At 36.3% G+C, this 21729-nt stretch overlaps 1 protein-coding gene across 8 annotated transcripts in view; it reads right to left on the bottom strand.

Moving 5' to 3' along the window:
* The window catches only part of LOC150099837 (uncharacterized), a 196911-nt gene that overhangs the window by 45327 nt on the left and 129855 nt on the right, over positions 1-21729 (bottom strand). For all 8 annotated transcript variants that reach the window (XM_090403651.1, XM_090403650.1, XM_090403655.1 and 5 more), the window contains exon 7: positions 9882-10020. In XM_090403651.1, the coding sequence (XP_090259777.1) occupies positions 9882-10020 (139 nt within the window). The remainder of the gene's footprint in view (positions 1-9881; positions 10021-21729) is intronic.

Here is a 21729-nt window from a genome sequence, read left to right as displayed (position 1 = left end):
GCTCAGAAAGATCTCACCAGTTTTTGCCTTTTTTGTTTCAGTCACCCCTATTATGTCAATCTGGTACTTATCCAATTCCTCAGCTAGTTGCATTTCTTTGCCATTCAGGCTTCTTATGTTGATAGTACCAATCTTTAACTCTGGTGATGTTGAGTTGGGGTTTGTTTGCAGATTTGATCCAGTAGCTGACTTTTCACTGTTCGTCCTGGTTCCCTGGCGAAAACAACGGGGGCCTCGTTTAACCAGGTGACGCCCCAGCCGGCATGAAATTTTGTCATGTTGTACCATCATTTTTTATTTTGGTTTAACCAATAAGAATACAATTTGGTCTGCTAAATCCCAAATTGCTAGCCCATCCTCGTTTGTTCAGTATCCAAGTAGATACCCAACAGGGTGCACCACGAGAAGGTGAGGAGTGGACATTAAGTCAGAAGCCCTGGTCAGTAAAAGGTTAGAAAATTTAAAAGAACATTATGAATTTTGTGACCTAGAATATTCAGATCTAATGTGTCATGTTCCTACAAGATGGCTGTCACTCCTTCCAGCAGTAGATAGGTTAAACAAAAATTTTGAGCCAGTGAAAAACTATTTTCTATCTTTGAAAAGATGTCCACCTATTTTACAAGATTTTTTTTCGAACGAATTAGCTGAAGTCTACCTTTCTTTCTTTTCAAATGCAGCAACCTGTGTCCAAAAAGTAATTTGTAATCTAGAGCAGGATGGTCCAATTATAATAGAGCTATTTAACCTAATGGCCAATCTAAGAAACTCTCTACTTTCTAAATTAAATGATCATTTTTATGGATTCCTTGCTATAGAAAAATTGAAATCTTGTCGCAAACCAGTGGAGATAAATTTGTTTAAGAAAAGGGCAGATGATTTGCTGAATACTTTAATTCAGTATATTGAAAAAAGATTTAGTTTTGAAAATAATGAGTATGAGTATCTTAATATATTCAAATTACATGAAGTGGCACATTTTGATCTTTTCTTAAAAGTGATAGATTTATTTAAAATTTCCAGTATTAATATTGATTTGCAATATGAAGAGATCATCCTGTTAAAATCGTTCCATAAAAATACTGACACAAAAGAACTCAAAAATATCACCGATATTTGGATAAAATTTTTAAATGCATACGATCTACCTAATATTGAAAAAAATATTTTGTTTTTGCTTTGCCTCACTCAAATGCAACGAGTGAGCGAGTATTTAGCTTAATGTTCAACTCTTGGAAAAAGGATAGGAATAGATTAGACCTAAAAATTGTTGAGGGAGAATTACTGGTGAAAACCAATTACAATATGTTATGCAAAGAATTTTATGCAGTTGTATTAAAAAATTAAAAATTGCTAAAAGAAATTCGCTCAAATAAAAAATATCGTTAGGTAAATACTTCTCTATTGATAAAATAAATCAGGTTTACTGAATTTATATTGTAAATGATTATGCAAAGCATATCATGAGAATATTTCTAAAAGTTTACATTAGTGTTCATAACTGCCAAAATAAAATATTTAAATTTTGTTTAAAGACTTGCTATGAATTTGACCAACTGTACCAAAATTTGACCAACTCTGTGTTTCATGCATTTGTATATTTTGAAAATCTACAAATATAGAAATAAAATAATTTTATTATAATTGTTCGTTCTTTATGTTTGATAGTGCGATTATCTCCAAGGCCAATAACGAATACCCCAAAACCTAATCATGAATACCCCAAATCCTTACCATGAATACCCCAAATCCTTACCATGAATACCCCAAATCCTTACCATGAATACCCCAAATCCTTACCATGAATACCCCAAAATCTATGTATGATACCCCAAAACCAAATTTTTAATCTGGTCACCCTAGGGCAGGTTCAGGGTTTTAGAAGTGCAAGAGGAGCGTGTGTTTCAAATACTGAGTACTCTGGATGTCAATAAAGCAGAATTTGATGGAATTTTGCCACAGGCTTTGAGAGAATGTGCTAAAAAACTGACAGCTCTATTGACTTGGCTTTTCAATGAAAGTCTGGCTAAGGGAAAGGTATCTGAGGAGTGGAAGGAGGGTAAGATAGTGCCATTACATAAGGGTGGTAGCAGACTGGAAGTGATAAATTATAGACCAGCTTGTGTTTCATCAGTTGTTAAAATCTTGGAGAAATTGGTGAGGGACCATATACTCATTGGACAGATGAGAGCAATGTGAGAGTCAACATGGATTTGTTAAGGGGGACACTCTTGCTTTAGTAATAATATAGCATTTTATACCAAAGTGACGAGCAGTTGATGAGGGAAAGGCATATTCAGCAATTTTTTTGGATTTTACAATGGCTTTTTGACAGGGTACCACATGATAAGCTGATATTTAAGTTGCAGCACATGGGTTCAGATGTCAGGTTAATCAACTGGATTCAGGATTGGCTATCTGATAGGCATCAGAGAGTTGTGTATGGGGGGGGGGAGCTAATATCAAGGAAGCAGAAGGTAACAGGTGGGGGTCCCATAGGGCTTAGTACTTGGACATGTATTGTTTAACCTTTATAACAATGACATTTTCAGTTATTCCAAGGGGATATTCAGTTATTTGCGGATGATGTGAAGCTGGGAAGGGTTGAAAGTTTATTTTCCACTTGGTTAGAGTATAATAAATTTAGTTTAATCCTTTATCCAAGTGTGAGCAAACAAAGTTTGCGCCTGAAAGTATCTTCAGGACTGGGTTAAGGTGATACAACACCAGGGCAACTCGTTGCAAAGGTGGAGCAAGTTACCAACACTCCTATCTTAGTATCTCCTATAATGCAAAACACATCTCCTTGTGGATATGTCAAATGTTATGCATTAAGGGAAGGGCCACTACCCAGACCGGTTTCGACCTTTATTGAGGTCTCTTCAGTGGGAGCCAGGCCCAAGTCGAGATATCAGGCAGAAGCATTAGCAGGTCATCTCCACCTATAGGAATTGCCAATTGGTGTGCCACCCTTTTTTAATAAATTACTCTGGATTTAGAGAAAGATGTTGAAAGTTTATTTTCCACTTGGTTAGAGTATAATAAATTTAGTTTAATCCTTTATCCAAGTGTGAGCAAACAAAGTTTGCGCCTGAAAGTATCTTCAGGACTGGGTTAAGGTGATACAACACCAGGGCAACTCGTTGCAAAGGTGGAGCAAGTTACCAACACTCCTATCTTAGTATCCCCTATAATGCAAAACACATCTCCTTGTGGATATGTCAAATGTTATGCATTAAGGGAAGGGCCACTACCCAGACCGGTTTCGACCTTTATTGAGGTCTCTTCAGTGGGAGCCAGGCCCAAGTCGAGATATCAGGCAGAAGCATTAGCAGGTCATCTCCACCTATAGGAATTGCCAATTGGTGTGCCACCCTTTTTTAATAAATTACTCTGGATTTAGAGAAAGATGTTGAAAGTTTATTTTCCACTTGGTTAGAGTATAATAAATTTAGTTTAATCCTTTATCCAAGTGTGAGCAAACAAAGTTTGCGCCTGAAAGTTTCAGGCGCAAACTTTGTTTGTAACTTGCTCCACCTTTGCAACGAGTTGCCCTGGTGTTGTATCACCTTAACCCAGTCCTGAAGATACTTTCAGGCGCAAACTTTGTTTGCTCACACTTGGATAAAGGATTAAACTAAATTTATTATACTCTAACCAAGTGGTAAATAAACTTTCAACATCTTTCTTTAAATCCAGAGTAATTTATTAAAAAAGGATGGCACACCAATTGGCAATTCCTATAGGTGGAGATGACCTGCTAATGCTTCTGCCTGATATCTCGACTTGGGCCTGGCTCCCACTGAAGAGACCTCAATAAAGGTCGAAACCGGTCTGGGTAGTGGCCCTTCCCTTAATGCATAACATTTGACATATCCACAAGGAGATGTGTTTTGCATTATAGGAGATACTAAGATAGGAGTGTTGGTAACTTGCTCCACCTTTGCAACGAGTTGCCCTGGTGTTGTATCACCTTAACCCAGTCCTGAAGATACTTTCAGGCGCAAACTTTGTTTGCTCACACTTGGATAAAGGATTAAACTAAATTTATTATACTGGGAAGGGTTATTAGTAATAGTGTAGATGTGGTAGCCTTGCAAGAGGATTTGAATAAACTGGACAGATGGGCAAATGAATGGGAGTATCGGTTTAATGCAGCAAAATGTAAAGTCTTGAAGTTTGGGATCAATTGATGGGAGGCTGCATACTCAATTGGAGGAGCTGTACTGGAGGAAGTAGGGAAGGCAAGGGATCTGGGGAGGGGGGTGATTGATAGAAACCTGGAATTCAGAAAACATATTGCAAAGGTGGTGAAGGTAACTCAGAGGATTGCTGCAATACTGAGAATGATGCTGACCTGAAGAGATAAAAGAGTTGTGATTCCATTGTAGTATAAAGCACTGATCAGACTACACTTGCATTATTGTTCTCAAATTTGGTCCCCAGGATTTGAAAGGGATAAATTAGCTGTGGAAAGGGTGCAGAGGTAGATAACAAAGATAGTATCAGGACTGTCCGATGTTAGTTATGAAGACAGGCTGAGGGAATGTGGACTGCAGAGTTTGGTAGATAGAAGAATGAAATGTGATATGACTGAGACTTTTAAACTGTTGAGAGGGTAGTTACGTTGACAATGGGAAGTTCTTTCACTTGATGGAATGGGGGGAAGGGATAGCAAGGACAAGGGGCCATCCATGGAAATTATAAAAGGAAGCTATGAGTAAGAGGGTGAGGAGTGGTTTGCATGGAAGATGGTTGAACTGTGGAATGCACTGCTGATAGAATGGTGAGAGCATGAATGGCCAATGAATTCATGGAGTGGTATGATAGACTGTGTTTTCTAGAATGGGTCTCCCACAATGAATCTTTTGACTGCATGGAGGCCTGAATCATAATAATAATTATTATATTTATGGCTATTTGCCTGCTTCTGTTTAGGAGTGCCCCAGTTTAAATGCCATTGGCTCTTTTCTCATGGATTCTTAGGGCATTGTAGATGTATATTTATCAATAAATATGTGTTGCATAGAGGACAAGAAATTTGCACATACCTTTTTCTGGGTGTTGTGGCTCTTCTTCTTTTGTGTTGTCCAAACTACTGTGTGTGTGTTGGGGGGGGGGGGGATTTGGCAAGTGGGAGAATTGAAATAACAAATGGAAAAAACCTGGGTTTTTTTTTAATAACATATATATACATATATATTATAAGGGATGGGCGGAGCGTTTTTTATATTCATATGGGGTGGGAAAGGGTGAAAGGGATTGAAAACAGCAACTGATTTTTAGAGGGGGGGAAGGGAGTTGATAGGGTGCGGTGCGGTCCGTTTCGACTATTCTTGGTCGTCATCTGAACACATGGAGGAAGTCATGTGCAAATTTCTTGTCCTCTATGCAACATATATTTATTGATATATATACATCTACAATGCCCTAAGAATCCGTGAGAAAAGAGCCAATGGCATTTAAACCGGGGCACTCCTAAACAGAAGCAGGCAAATAGCCATAAATATAATAGTTTGTTAAGAGGAGTAACATGGGAGTTTTCCCAGAAATAATATCCATAATAATAATAATAATTTAATTTGTGATAGTCACTAAAAGTTATGTTTAAATAGCAGAATATTTTAATATTTTTGTAGGTACTCTATTGAGAATGTAGTTGAAATATTCCATGTTCCTACCTATGATCTTAGTTCTGGAAATATTTCATTGCTGATTTTCATGCCAAATTTGTTACAGTTGTTATTCAATGTAGAGAATCCTAGAAACTTGAAGTGGATTTGTTTAGGAGTGCAACATCATTTGCATAAAGCAAAGAGCTAACTCCAACATCTACAATTCTAATATCAAGTGTAATGCAACTTTCCTTCCTAATACAATCAATATAAATGATGAAGAGTGGAGATAGCATGCACCCTTATATCCCACCTGATTTTTAATCAAACAATCCTTTTTATTTCCTTCAATTCTAATTACTAATGTACAACTCAAATATTTTTGGGTAATTGGGTTCGATGCTACATTATGATTGGTTGGTAAATTTAGTGCTCTTGTAAAAGTGGTAGTTTTTATCTGTTTTATTGTTTTCCCCTTAGAAAATTAATGATCTATAGTATATTAATATAGATTTTTATGTTTTAAGTGTATTAAGTGTTTTACAACATATTTTTATTACAATATTGCAGTATTAAATATAGTTTAAAATGGTGCAAAAAATATACAAGAAAGCTAAGAAGAACAGCGAGAACAAGAAGGCTTGCATCACTAAGGAGGATATTGAAAATGAATTAATCTCCAAAATAATGAAGTTAAAGTAGATTATTAGACAAACAATGCCTAAATTACAAAAAAATCGAGCAGCGTTTGAATGAACATAGAGGGAGGAAAAGAAAATGAAACAGCAGCATAAGGATCAACAAAGCACAGAATCAGGTAAGCTAAAGTAATGAAAATCAGGTAAGTAGAGTTGTTTGTAAAAAGAATATTATTATATACATACAGTGACTATCATAAAATATGCTGTTGATGAGCGAGTTATATCTTCCAAGTTTTCATAGAGCAAAAATTAAAAATATAGCACATGCAATTCTAAAACAAAAAAGAAAAGTAAACAAGATAGTAAATGTAGTAGGTACTAATAACTTAATTAGTGATAAGTTCAGTATGAGAGAGGACATGAAAGGGTTCTTGGAAAAGCCGAGAGTAAAGAGTGAGAAAGTGAAAATAGTTGGAATATTACCTTGGTATGACAAAAATGAATTGTTAAGAAGGGCTATGACAGCAAATGATTCAATGTGTAGGATGTGGAAGGAATGCATGCGAGTTTTTGGATGTGTGGAGAGAGTCTGAGGGAAGATTGAATTTGTATAAAAGGGACGGCATACACTTGAATGTGTTTTGTATTATAAGAAGTCTTGAAAAACTAATAATTGGTATGAGCCCTAACAAAGAGAGAAAGAGGAAACTAAGTTATAATGGGAGGAATGGTGGAAATCTCTGTATAAGAGTGACAATGCTATGTAACTATGTTAACGAGGGGAAATGGGCAATATCATAAAAATGACGATGAGGAGAGAACAGTTTCGATTTTATGTTCGTCAAATTGAGACCCCATCAAATGTGGGCAAAGATGTCTGCATATATAATACACTATAGAAGAATAGAGATTTTCACAAGTTGTCCAACTGTGTCATGCAGACTACAGACAAGAATATACAAAAGAACATGCAGGTAGATTATTATGAATGCTAGGAGATCAGAAACAAAAGGGATAGAATTGGTTGCCTTGGTCAATATTTTGGGACTTCAGATTGTAGGCATTAGTGAGACCTGGCTATCAGAATCAGACATACTAACTGATATCAAGTGCAAAGGGTACAGTATTTCTAGGAAGGTCTGATAGGATAGGAGAGGAGAAGCGTGCTGTTAATGATACTGGATTACTCGAATCCAGTTAGCGTTGGGCACCATGATTGTAATACTAGTAACAGTTTCTTGTGTGGCAGTTAGTTTGATGCTATCTGGTGTGAGGTGGAATTTAACAAGATCAAATACATAGTGGGGCACTGTTACAGATATGGTGGATTGGTTGCTAGTGACAATAAAATGCATTGCCAAATAAAGACAATTTATGTGAAAAAAAGTAATGATGGAGGACTTTAATTATCCAAACATTGACTGGGTAGTAGTCAAATTTCCTAAGAATGAAACTGAATTTATTGAGCTGTTCTGAGACAACTTCTCAAGCATGTGACCAAAGAAACTTGAGGTCAAAGAGTGTTAGATTTGATTAGTGTCAGAGGGTGTTTCAAAGACTCATCTCTTGTGCCTCCAGTTGGTGATGACGGTGATCATGCAGTACTCACTTAAGTGGCCAAGTTTATGAAAGTTCTATTCAGAAAAGGTTACATGTTGAACTACAAAGCAACAAATTATGACAAACTGAGGAGTATACTGAGTTCAACACAATAGTATCGGAAGCTGGATGAGACATCCAGATTCTGATAGAGAATCAACAATGCATCGGAAGCATTTAAAAAAATACTTAATGATGCAATATCAGAATATATCCTGAGAGCTCGAAGAATAAATAGGGTAGGAGTCAAATGGATTTGTAATCTTATCAAGCAAGAGATTTGTATGAAAAAAAAATTATGTGGAATGATACCATGTGCATAAGGATGATGTGTTATGAAAATTATAAGCAGTAGGCCAGAAGAGTCACAACTGTTGTACAGAAAAATAAGTCGAATATGAAACGAAACTGGCTCTGCAGGCTAAAGACAACCCCAAAGAATTCTATTATTCTGCAGCAAGTAAAAGAAAAAATGAATATGAAAGAATAACTCTAGTGAATGCAGATGGTGTGAGGGTGACAGATGCAGAAGAGGTTGTTCAACTAATGAGTGCCCATTTTGCTAAAAGCTATCAATCTGGTGTATGCAACATTGAGTGCACTGCTACCTCTCCACCGGATAAAGAATCTCAGGTGTATGAAGAGGAGGGATTAGAGCTGTTGCACAAACTGAATAACAATTTAGTAATAGGAGCTGATGGGATATCATCAGCATTAAAGAGTGTTCAGTTGAACTGGCTATTCCTTTAACCAGGATACATAATTTGAGTCTCAGAACAGGGAAGATTCTGCAGGAGTCGAAAGAATGTATGGTGACTCCATTGCACAAGGGTGGTGATCCAACTATTAACTAATCAATATCTCAAGAGTGGTGGTAGTGAAGATTTTGGAAAAGTTATTAAGGCTTGCATTCAGAAATGGATTGACAGAGAATCTCTACTTTGCAATGAACAGCATGAGTTTACTAAGGGAAGGTCATGTTTTATCAACTTGCTCACATTCTATAATAACGTTACCATTGAGAAATGGTAATGTTATTACAGAATATACTACACAAAGGGAATGGACACACACCATGATACTTTTGGATTTTGCTAAGGCTGTTGATAGAATAATAGCATGGAAGACTGTTACATAAACTGGAGAATATGGGATTAGATTATAAAATATTGGTGTGGATAAAAGGCTGGCTGACTGACAGCTATCAAAAAGTACATGGAGGGTGCGAGCTTCCAAATTAAGGTAACCAGCAGTGTGCCACCAGGATCAGTCCTTGGTTGGTCCACTGTTATTCAATCTGTAGATTAATGACATTGGGAAGGATTTGACAGGTGACATACAACTACCAGCCCTTCATTCCAGGAAAAATTATTTTACTTATTCAGTTAGAGCAGGTATTTGGGATCAGATGACAACAAAGCAACCACTCCAAGGGAAGGAGGAGGAGCAGAAATCACAGAGGACCCAATGTGGCACTAAAGTAGTGATAAACAACAAGAGACTGAGAATAGATAAGTGAAGGACATGCTCTTGTAGAAAAGGACACTTAGCATGATCATGACCGAGCTAACTGGAGAACCGATTTACGGTATATTTGGAAGGAGAACTGGCTAAGAAAAGTTAAAAGTTGTTGAGAAAATGTCAGGAGGAAGGACAATTCATAAAATATAATTGCTGAAATATCAGGATGTACCTTATCATTGATACTAAACCTGCAAATTTCCTTTGTACATCATTCTTTGCCAAATATCTAGCTGGAATTTAATTTTGGCTTCTCATCCATATTTAATTTATTGAATGCCTAAATTTACTTCTGACTGCTTGTTAATATGTGCTCATACATATTCAGCCACTCGTGTAATCCCACACACAACACACCACAGTTATTTTAATATAATATTAAAATTATTAAAATTAATTATTGTCATGTAATTATTCCACAAATTCAAAAAATACTACAGAAGGTCCATCCAAATTTTCATTATAACTTAATAATGAATTAATTAAAAAAAAAAAATAAGTATACCTTCTTCCTTAGCATTCTGTGGAACTGCAATACTAATTACTGGTAACTGATATTGTGAAAAATCCACTGCTGTTGCCAAACTGCTGTAATTTTCCTCCACCATATTCATAGATGGCAAGAGTGTTTCTAAACTTTTCACCTGAAATCCACCATACCACAGAATCAGAAAACTCAAAAGTGATACATAAACATTTTTCATTATAAGACTATTAAAATATTTAAGGACAATGTAGCAATGTCAGATAAAAAATATTCTCATTTACGTTAGTACAAAGAAGCATTTGTGAGGGGAAAATGTGAATATAATGAAGTAAGTACTATGAATATAAATAAAATAAAAAAATAACTTATAAATATATGACTCTCTTTAATAAGCCTTTATTTTCCTAAAGGTGTAGAAGCAGAACCCCTTGAGTTTTGCCTACCCTCTGGAAATCGATAGGTAACTGACTTTGAAGTTATGGTAAACCCTTGCCAAATGCAGGGGTTACGTCATTAATACATTGTGTGCAAGGCAAAATCACATTCCGCAAAGTTAACTTTCTATGCAAAAAAAAAGTGTTAGGTATAGTCCAAATTAAGTAAGTATGTATGTATAATTTAAACTAACCTAAATATTGTTGTAATTAAAAGGGAAAAATGAAACAAATGTTAATTGAAAGGATTTTTATTACTGCTTAATAAGTAGGTACATGATACAATTATTTTTTTAAAATGCTAGTGATTTTTGCTTGGGACAATGACTGACGCAACTCTTTAAAAGTTTCACGGTAAGGAGCGCAGAGTTTTTCAATGCTTTCATAAAGTGTCCTCTTCTTTCTTCATTTGGGTCAATCTCCATTGCAAAATCAGACAGTTCCTGTGCCTTTTTTAACAATTCGTTTAACTTCTTGTAAGTTAAAGGCGATTTATCTTCTTCTTGACTATCGCTGCTTTCACTGTCGGCTGGTGTTACGAGATCATCCAATTCTTCATTTGTCATTTCTCGATCGTCATTCTCGATTAATTCTTTGACTTCTCCTTCTTCCATATCTGAAAATTCTTCGCCGCCAATTGCTTTTGCAATTTGTACGATTTCTTTGGCTTCATTTTCAATTGATGGAAATTCTTTAAAATTGTTGACAACTTCTGGCTAGAGCTGATGCCAGCAAGCATTCAATGTTGATGAATTCACTTGTTCCCATGCGAGTTTAATCATTTCTATGCAGTGGCTTATGTTGAATCGCTTCCAAAATGCCATTAGCGTGTCGTGCTTTCCTTTGTCTAGTGCTTTATTTGTAGAGGTGTAAACATGCCTGACATAATAGGCTTTGAATGTTTTTATGATCTCTTGATCCATTGGAAGGAAGTGGTGTTAGGTGGGAGGAATAAAACCTTTACATTTGGATGCAATGTTGCGAGGGCTTCGGCATCGTATCCTGGAGCATTATCGAGAATTAGGAGAAATTTAAAGCACAGGTTTTGCTGTTCTAAGTAATGCTTGACTTCTTTAACAAATGAATTTTCAAACCAGTTATTAAAGAGGGCTTTTGTTACCCAAGCTTTTCTATTCCACTTCCACACAACGGGCAATTGCTCAAAATTTTTCCCCTGCAATGCACGAGGCATTTTAGATTGATAAATAAGCAGAGGCTTGCACTTTAAGTCGCCTGATGCATTTTCACAAAAAAGGAAAGCGAGTCTATCCTTAGAAGCTTTAAAACCTGGGGCAATCTTTTGTGTCTTTGTGATGTAGGTTCACTGTCTCATTCGCTTATAAAATAGGCCCATCTCATCCACATTGAAAACTTGTTGCAGAACGTAACCCCTCTCTTCAATGAATTTCAAAAATAGGGGTTTGAATTTCTCTGCTGCTTCTTTATCTACAGAGCCAGCTTCTCCCTGAAGCTTTACATTGTGCAAATTAAAACGATGCTTAAAGTTTTCAAGCCAACCTTTGCTTGCTTGAAAGTCAATTTTCTCTGACGATTGGCCATCTTTATTTAAAACGAAACAAAACAAATCTAAAGCTTTCTTTCGAATAGCAACACCATCCACAATTGAGCCTTTTTCGTTTACTTGATTGTCAATCCAGCTATAAATATTTTTTCCATCTTTTCCAATTGCAGAATTCTTCTTGAAACTTGAGCAACCTTCGACAAAGTATTCACCTGAAGCTTTGACACTAGACCGAACCTTTTCTTCATTCTCCCGTATTGTTCTTATGCTTGATTCGTTTATAGGTAGTTCTTTTGCAAGCGATGAAACATGTGTACCATTTTTCAACTTATCTAAAATTTCAATTTTCTGAGATAATCTCAAAACTTTGCGTTTTTTTGCTGCTTTATCATCTTCATTCTTCCTCTTAGATGTCATATTGAATTTTTGAAATTAAAAGAAATACAAATGCAAAAGGAGAAGAGGATAAACACTGATAAATATGTGATTACAGCTCTGCTCATATGAGTGAAATGATCGCAACTCGGCCTGGGTCACTCAGCTAGCGGGCAGCACCAAGCAGGGTTGCCATCCGACGCTCTACAGCATACCACGTATGAATAAAATTCTAGCGCTGGACAAATTAAATGGAAACAATTAAGATAACGCGTATGTGCAAAATCGCGTTCTGCAAATCTGCACTCGGCAAGGGTTTATTGTACTTTCCTTTTGTACTTTTCTCTTAGTTAATCAACATGGGCAAGAAATGTTAACTTCTTGTCAAAACTTAGTCTGAGAAATTTAGTACTTTTGCAACTAGGATGTGAATTTATCATTCCTAATTCTAGAGGAGATTGTCATTTCAGCAAAATGGTATAGATCCTTTTTCTGCTGTAAACTTGAACCTATTAGTGTTCATGAAGTAACTTGACAGTTAGTTACAATTTACTTTTCAATGACAATCACAAAACTGTAAAATCATCAACACAAGAAAAGTGTGCTTAATAGCAGGAGGAAAATTTACTGTTAATTAGTTAATTTTCTGTATTACCAAGGCAGTGTAGTTTCTCAGACTTGAAAGGTTCTGACTGAGAAAAGTTTCAATAAAAACAAAAAAACAGTGTCTTCTAATACCGAAATCCTACCTTCTCATTGCGCACACTTTTAGGTATCTACCCAGATAGTGAATGAACAAGGATAGGCTACCAATTTGGGATTTAGCTGACCAAATTGTATTCTTACTGGCTTAAACCACAATGTAAAACTATGGAACATCCTGACAGAATTTAATGCAAACTGGACCATCACATGGTTAAATAAGATATCCCCCCCCAATGTTTTCATCAGGAAACCAGAGGAACAGAGCAAAGTCAGCTACTGGAACAAATCCCAACTCAACATTGGAAGAGCTCGATATTGGTACTATCTATGTAAAGAGTATCAATGGAAAAGAAATGGAACCAGCAGAAAAATTGGATAAGTACCAGATCAACATAATAGGCATGACTGAAGCAAAGAATATCAGGAAGGTGGCAAAATATTCTGGAGACTATTGCAAAAGCTTAGAAATGGAGGAAAAATTACTGTGAAAGAAATCAGAGATGATAAATGAAACAAGCAGTGCCAGCACAGTGGTAGAAAACTCCCAACAGAAATGCAGTCAGAAATACATATCCATACTTGAAGTGGAAACAGTCATCAAAACTCAGAAATACAGAAAGGTAGCTGAAATTCAACAAGAAATGCTCATATATGGAGGTATAAAAGTTTTACAGTGGCTGCATTGGATAATTCACAAAGCCTAGTCAGAGGGTTGAATTCCAGATGATTGGAGCAGAGCTCTAATAGTATCCATCTATAAAAAGGGAAATATAACTGAATGTCACCATTACAAAGGTATTTCCCTACTAAATGTTGGAAGTTTTTTTTCACTTGGTTAGACTATAATAAATTTAGTTTAATCCTTTATCCAAGTGTAAGCAAACAAAGTTTGTGCCTGAAGTATCTTCAGGACTGAGGCAACTCGTGGATAAGGTGGACCAAGCTCTCATCCCTCCTAGTTTTAGTATCTCCTAATGCACACATCTCCTTGCAGACATGTATAATGCTATGCATTAAGGGAAGGGCCACTACCCAGACCAGTTTCGACCTTTATTGAGGTCTTGTCAGTGGGAGCCAGACTCTTCCCTTAATGTATAGTATTATACATGTCTGCAAGGAGATGTGCAGTGCATTATGGGAGATACTAAGACAAGTAGGGATGACAGCTTGGTCCATTTTTAACATGAGTTGCCTCAGTCCTGAAGATACTTCAGGGGCAAACTTTGTTTGCTTACACTTGGATAAAGGATTAAACTAAATTTATTATTCCCTACTAAATGTTTCTGGTAAGATTTATGCAAATATATTTTAGAAATGGCTAAGAAAAAAATGCGTGGAAGGGAAGTTTGGTGAAGAACAATCTGAATAGACGTTGTCAGGATCAGATTTTCACTTAAAAACAAATAGTTGAGAAGTGTTGGGAATACAGCAAGGATTTGTATTTAAGTTTTGTTGAGCAGGAAAAGGTATATGACAAAGTGTCAAGAGAAAAGCTCTTCAAAATGCTACAGTTATATTGTGTAAATTGGACATTATATCAAAAAATACATAGTCTCTATTTAAGCTGTAAATCAGTTGTTGGAATTGAAGGAGGTAGTGGAGGATAGTTTGATGTTAAATTATGTATGCAGCAATAGGTGTACATTATGAAAGAAAGTGGAATTAAATCTGATATCAAAATTTTAGATGTTAATCTTAACTCTTTGCTTTATGCAGGTGATGTTATACTTTGATAAATCCAGTACAAGTCTGCAAGATTCCTTGACTAATCTGAATAAACTCTTGTAATAAATTTGGCACAAAAATCAGCAGCAAAGAGATAAAGACAATGAAAATAGACAGAAACATTGAGAATATCAACTGTATCCTGAATAGTGAACCTATAGAACAAGTAAAACATTTCAACTACTTAGACACAATTTTTAGTGAAGATAGCAAATAAATATGGAAATAAAGAACAAAATTAGTAAAGCTGGTATATAAGATGTCAGCTGAATAGATTTATATGGAATAAGAAAAAAATTAGTCACAACACTAAATTAACTGTATACAAGTGTTCAAACTAATTGTAACTTATATACAAGACAGTGTTCAAACCAGTTTTAACTTATGGATCTGAGAGCTGGGTCAGAAGTAAAACACTTGACCAAAGACTAGAGACCACAGATATGAGAGTCCTGAGAAAGATTATAGGCGTGAACAGATGGCATCAATGGCAATATCATATTAAAAACAAGGATATTAGGAAAGAACTTGACATTGTCAGCATCCAGGAATGCGTTAGCAGAGCTAATCTCTGGTGGTATAGTCACTTAAACAGAATGGGCGAAGAGAGATTAGCAAAACAAATGTTCTCTGCCAGGTTGGCAGCAAAATGACCCAGAGGGAGACCAAGATATAGGTTGATTGATATGGTACAAAGTGCCTTAGACAATAGAAATATAAGATCTGATAATGTTGGAGTCTTGACAAGTAACAGACTGATTTGGAGGAAAATTGTAGATAGGAAGTTAGTAATGATGTAATTTTTTTCATGTAGTACTATCATATCCTGTACACCCCTTGAGGGTACATGGCAGGAATTTGATGATGATGTTAAGATATGGGAACTGGGTTAGAAATAAAATACTTGATCAAAGACTGGTGATTACAGATTTGAGAGTTCTGAGAAAGATCAGTGGAGTGATAGCTGTATCATAAAAAAACAACGATATTAAGAAAGAACTTGACACTGTTAGCATTCAGGAATGTGTTAGCAGAGCTAATCTCACATGATGTGATCACTTATACAGAATGGGAAAGTATAAGTTAGCAAAACAAATATTCTTTGTTTTCCTGCCATTCTTTGCCAGAATGGCAGGAAAAAAGATCCAACGGAAGACCAAGAACTAGGTGGATTGATACAGTAAAAAGTGATTCAGAAGAGAAAAATATATGATCTGATTATATAGAAATAGTGGATATTAAAGATCCATCATTATTACAAAGAGGGATGTATGTAGAAACTTTGAAAGTTTCAAAATTTTGACCAGAGAGCTTATGGGGAAAGGTCTGATAAAAACCTAAAACAAAAATTAATCAATTTTATGTCTTCTTATATATCCTAAATAGAAAAGAACAAATTATTACTATTTGATGAAACATGGGAGCTTAAAGGGTTTTAAGATAATGTTCTTCCTTGTGGTTATATCAGTTGCTTTAATATTGTTGTTCTAGGTGTTTATCAGAACTTTCCAGAACCTCCTCATATGAAATTACAATACAATGGCATCAGAGTTGCCTTAGCTTGCACTACTTAAAAGGCATGAGCACTGCCCAGGTGTCCATATATTTGCCTTTTATTAGTCTATTGGCTAAAGTTTTCACTGGCCTGATAGCTGTTTCGAACTGGTTGGTTCATAGACCAGATAGAGACCTTAAGAAGGCAAAAACTCTCATTCAATACCAAAGCAATCCAATGTCAGAGAGAGTTGTGCTTTTCATAAGTGAACTCTTGGTTGGTGTGTTATAGTAATTAACGAAGAAAGAGCTCTAGGGGTTTCATTACATATCTCAGTATCTCAAAGGTGGTGGTTCAGGACTGGGTGGATAGGAATTACTTTATAAAGGGACAAATGGCTATGTGAAGGGCAGGTTTTGCCTTTGCAAACTGCTAACTTCTTATAACAAGGTGACAATGGAATTGGATAAAGAAAATGGCTACTCACTGACACTGCTGAACTTTGCAAAAACATCTGATAGGATTCCAGATAGAATCCCTGCTGCACAAACTGTATGAAATGAAGATGAATCTATCTGGTGATTTGGATTAGAGAGTGGTAAAGGACAGATATCAAAGTGATTTATGGATGAGTTTAGTCCAGGAGAAGGTAGTTCACCAGTTGTGTACCACAGTTCTCTGTACTTAGTCCTCTGTAGTATTTGTACATCAATGATATAGGAAATGATTTGATGGGAAATATTCAGTTATCTACCGATGATTCAAAACTGGGAAGAAAGGTAAATGAAGGTGATATAATATGCCGGCATGGTTTTGGCTGAATGGCTAGCATATCTGCTCTCCAGCCAAAAGGCTGCAGGTTCAAATCCCACCGTGGGCATGGATGTTTGCGATTGTCTGTGGAAATACTAGTGGTGGTAGGCAATAGATATCATTGGTTTAGATGATACAGTTTGCTGTAGTTGGTGGATTGAGTGGTGGAGACAGAGAGCTGTAGAGTAGGTGTCCTCCCTTGATGAGTCTATGGACTCCTTGGTGGTGTCACGTAATAATAATAATAATGATGATGATCCTGGAGGATGACTTAAATATACTAGCAGTATGAGCAAATATAAGTGGTAGCCACCGCTTGTGATCTCATTCTCCCAAAGTGTATCACCTTACATTTGGACATAATAAGATCACAAGCGGTGTGATCTCATACTGATCAGACTGAACTGCAGGAAAGTGATGAGGCCAGGGACTTGGGGCTGATTATGAACAGGAAGTTGAAATTCATCATCATCAAATTCCTGCCATGTACCCTCAAGAGGTGTACAGGATATGATAGCTTACATGAAAAAAATTACATCATTACTAACTTCCTATCTACAATTTTCGTCCAAATCAGTCTGTTACTTGTCAAGACTCCAACATTATCAGATCTTATATTTCTGGGAGTTGAAATTTAGTGGACATATTCAACAACCACATCAGATTATGTGGTTGTTGAATATATCTCTGCTTATTGGTGTTTTGTTCAATAGAAGCTATTGTTTCTTCCCTTTATAAGGCCACATCTGTATTACTATGCACACATCTGGTCAACTGGTTTCTGTGGGAATGAAGAAGTGGTGGAGAAGATCCAGAGGCAAGTGACAAAGACTGTGGCAGGTCTGTGGAATGCTCCCTATGAGAATAGATTGAGGATCTACAGGCTTCAAAAACTTGCTGATAAGTGAAAAAAGGAGACATGATACAAAAATAAAAGTTGCTAAAATGGTTCTATAGGATTGATGCTGAAGACTTTTTTCAGTAAGTGGCAGGAAGGGAGTGAACGAGGATCATCCATGGAAATTGTATAAGAGTCTAGTTAGCAAGAGTGTCATGACTAGATTTTTTGCTCGGAGGGTGGCGAATGGGTTCCCAGGATAAATCATTAAGTAGGAGCTACAGAAAAGAAAATGTTGTGGAAGGTATATAAGGAAAAAGGTGATCAGCCAGCTCAGGAGAATTATAAGGCTAAAGCTAGAAAGTTGATAAGCATGGTAATGAAGATAAAATCAGATTATGAGAAAAAATTAGGCAACAGGCCAAAGAAAATTCCAGAGTTCTTTACCAACATGAAAAGTAATAAGAAGGAATGATTATGGATAGATAACTCTAATGAGTACTGATCATGAAGGGATGAGTGAGATAGGGAGACCACTATGTAAGACTGAGACCACCATGTAAGGATCTGTCATCTAAGTGACTGATGTGAGAATAAAGGTTGATGAATTGGAAGTACTCAGGAGATTGCAGAACTGCATACAAATATTGACATGGGATTGGGATTAGATGGGATATCAACCTGTGTATTATGAGAATGTGCAAAGGAATTGGCACTGCCTTTACCTAGTCCATTTTTCAAGTCTAAGTGCTGATAAAGTCCCAAGAAAGTAGAAGAAGAACAAAATAGTTTCATCACCTAAAGGAAGCTCCAAGCATGCAGTGGCAATTATAGACTGACCAGTATTTGGAAATGGCTTTATGACCAATTTGGTAAAAGAATTCAGATACTCTGGGGAGGAGGAGGAGATGATTTTGTGAAGGGTAGGTAATGGCTTAGTAATTTACTAACTTTTTATAACAGAGTGCCAGATGAGATAGATTGAGGGAATGGCTGCTCAATGAAGCTACTGGATTTTGCAAAGGCATTTTTGACGGGACACCACATGGCACTTGTTATGCAAATATGAATGATGGGGATGGATATGAAACTGGTGACAAGGATATGAGGATTGCTAATGGATAGATATGAAAAGTACGATATGGAGAAGCAAAATCAGGAAAACAGTAGATCATGAATGGCAAGTCACAAGACTCTATGCTGGGATCACTACTGTTTATATATGAACAATATGGGAAAAAATTTGAAGAGAAATGTTCAATTGTTTGCTAATCATGCAAAAAACTAGGCAGCATAATAGTTAATCATAATGGAGAGAAGCTGAACTGGCAACTAAAGACAGAGGTCGTCGTCATCATCAAATTCCTGACATGTACCCTCAAGGGGTGTACAGAATATATTACAATAGTACTACATGAAAAACTTACATCATTACTAACTTCCTATCAACAATTTTCTTCCAAATCAATCTGTAATTATAAAGACTCCAACATTATCAAATCTTATATTAATGGAAGATCAGATGATCTTCTATGGAAGTTTTTACTGTATCAATCTGCCTATATCTTTGTCTTCCTCTGGTCTTTTTCCTGCACCTGGCAAAAAACACTTGGTTGGCTAATCTTTCCAATCTCATTCTGTTTAAGTGACCATACCACCTGAGATTAACTCTCCTAACACATTCCTGGATGCTAACAATGTCAAGTTCTTTCCTAATATCCTCATTTTTAATATGATTTGCCACTGACTGTTCATGCCCCTAATCTTTCTCAGGACTCTCATATTTCTGGTCTCTAGTAGTTGGTCAATTTCTAGCTCAGCTCTCAGATCCATAAGTTAAAATTAGTTTGAACACTGTCTTGTATACAGATAATTTAGTGTTTTGACTAATTTCTCTCTTATTCCATATAAATTTATTCACTTGACTTCCTACCATAGGCTTTGTTGATTCTGTTGTCTATTTCCAAATTTAATTTGTTATCTTCACTAAAAATGGTGCTTAAAGAGCTGAATCGTTTCACTTGTTCTCCATTCACAATGCAGCTGATATTTTCAATGTGTCTGGCTATTTTCTTTGTCTTTGTCGAGTTATTGCTAATTTTCATACCAAATTTATTCCAACAGTTATTCAATTAAGTCAGGGAATCTTGCAGACTTGTTTTATTTAAAAGTATAACAACTGCATAAAGTAAAGAGCTGAGATTAAAATTTGATATCAGATTTAATACCACTTTCCTTTATAATGTGATCCATTTAGATAATGAATAACAGAAGGGAATGAACAAATGAAAAAGAGAATGAATAACAGAATTATTATCCGCGCGGTTAGCCTAGTGGCTATGGGCTTTGCAACCATATGCCTGGGGAAGGAGTGTCGTAGGTTCGATTCTCGTCGGTGATGTGAGGAGCTGAAGGATCTTCCTCAGCCATAGCCAAGTTAGCCAGTCTTGGGCATGGACAGCAGGGTTTTTTCCTCAGTTTATTCTGGGGTTTTTCATCCCGCAAAACAGGCAAACTGGACTTGAGAACTTAACACTACAGGCCATAGGATATACCGGGGCATAGGGCTGACCACCTTATCCTGTAAACGGATTGAGGTCCGATGATCAATGGACCCTCGACACCGCAAGGTAAAAGAGGGTATAAAGGAGATGAGATGAGATAACAGAAGGGATAATGTACATCCTTGACTGACATTTATAAGTATTGTTTGATATAATGCCCCATTGAAACCATATAAGTGTAGCATTTTGAATAGCTTTTCTCTTGGAAACTTGTCATATCCCTTTTCTAGATCTACAAAACTAAATTATCTGTACAAGACCAATTTTAACTTATGGATCTGAGAGCTGGGTTAGAAGTAAAACACTTGACCAAAGACCACAGATATGAGAGTGCTGAGAAAGATTAGGAGCATGAATAGATAGCATCAATGGCAATATCATATTAAAAACAAGGATATGAGTAAAGAACTTAACACTGTTAGCATCCAGGAATGCATTAGCAGAGCTAATCTCAGGTGGTATGGTCACTTAAACAGAATGGGAGAGGAAAGGTTAGTAAAACAAGTATTTCTCTGCCAGGTTGGCAGGAAAAAGACCTAGAGGAAGACCAAAATATAGGTGGATTGATAAGGTAAAAAGTGCCTTAGAAGATAGAAATATAAGATCTGATAATGTTGAAGTCTTGATAGGTAACGGATTGATTTGGAGGAAAATTGTAGATAGGAAGTTAGTAATGGTGTAAATTTTTCATGTAGTACTATCATATCCTGTACATCCCTTGAGGGTACATGGCAGGAATTTGATGATGATGAGGTCTAAAAAACTTAAATACAGATCATAAATTAAATACAGATCTTTGTTATTTCCCACGATTTCTCAACTATTTGTCATAAAGTTAAAATCTGATCCTGACAGCCTCTATTTGGCCTGAATCCAGATTGTTCTTCACCAAGCTTCCATTCCACAATCCTTCTCAACTGTTGAGCCTAATGTTTCTGTGCATAGTTTCTGTGGGGGGGGGGGGGGGGGGGAGATGTAATTCATTAGTTACTGCCGGTTTTATCCCAGTTGTCTCTAATTGCACCATTTGTTGAGAAATATATTATATGATTGCAAATGTCTCTCTACCTTACTCAATGAAACAATAAAACTACTTGTTTTTCTTGCATCTGCAGAATAATGGCTACTGTGGAGGCATGTTGTTTACCATGGAGAGAAAGTTACTATTGCCTTAACATGAATTTGTTCAAACTTTTTATGTGTGCGAAGTACATGCAAAACTTGTTAAATTCTTTTTCCTTAAAATAACATCAGGGGTGCGAGTTATATGCGAGTAAATATGGTAATAAGTTTATATGGAATAAGAGAAAAATGAGTCAAAACACTAAACTATCTGTAATACAAGAGTGTGTTCAAACAAATTTTAACTTACAGATCTTAGAGTTTGATTAGAAA

The sequence above is a fragment of the Typopeltis vanoorti genome, chromosome 14 (assembly GCF_054136105.1).
Source record: "Typopeltis vanoorti isolate ZY-2024b chromosome 14, IOZ_Tvanoo_1.0, whole genome shotgun sequence".
In the NCBI taxonomy this organism is placed as follows: Eukaryota; Metazoa; Arthropoda; class Arachnida; order Uropygi; family Thelyphonidae; genus Typopeltis; species Typopeltis vanoorti.
The sequence above is the reverse complement of the archived record's forward strand: the minus strand, read 5'-3'. Positions and strand labels throughout refer to the sequence as shown.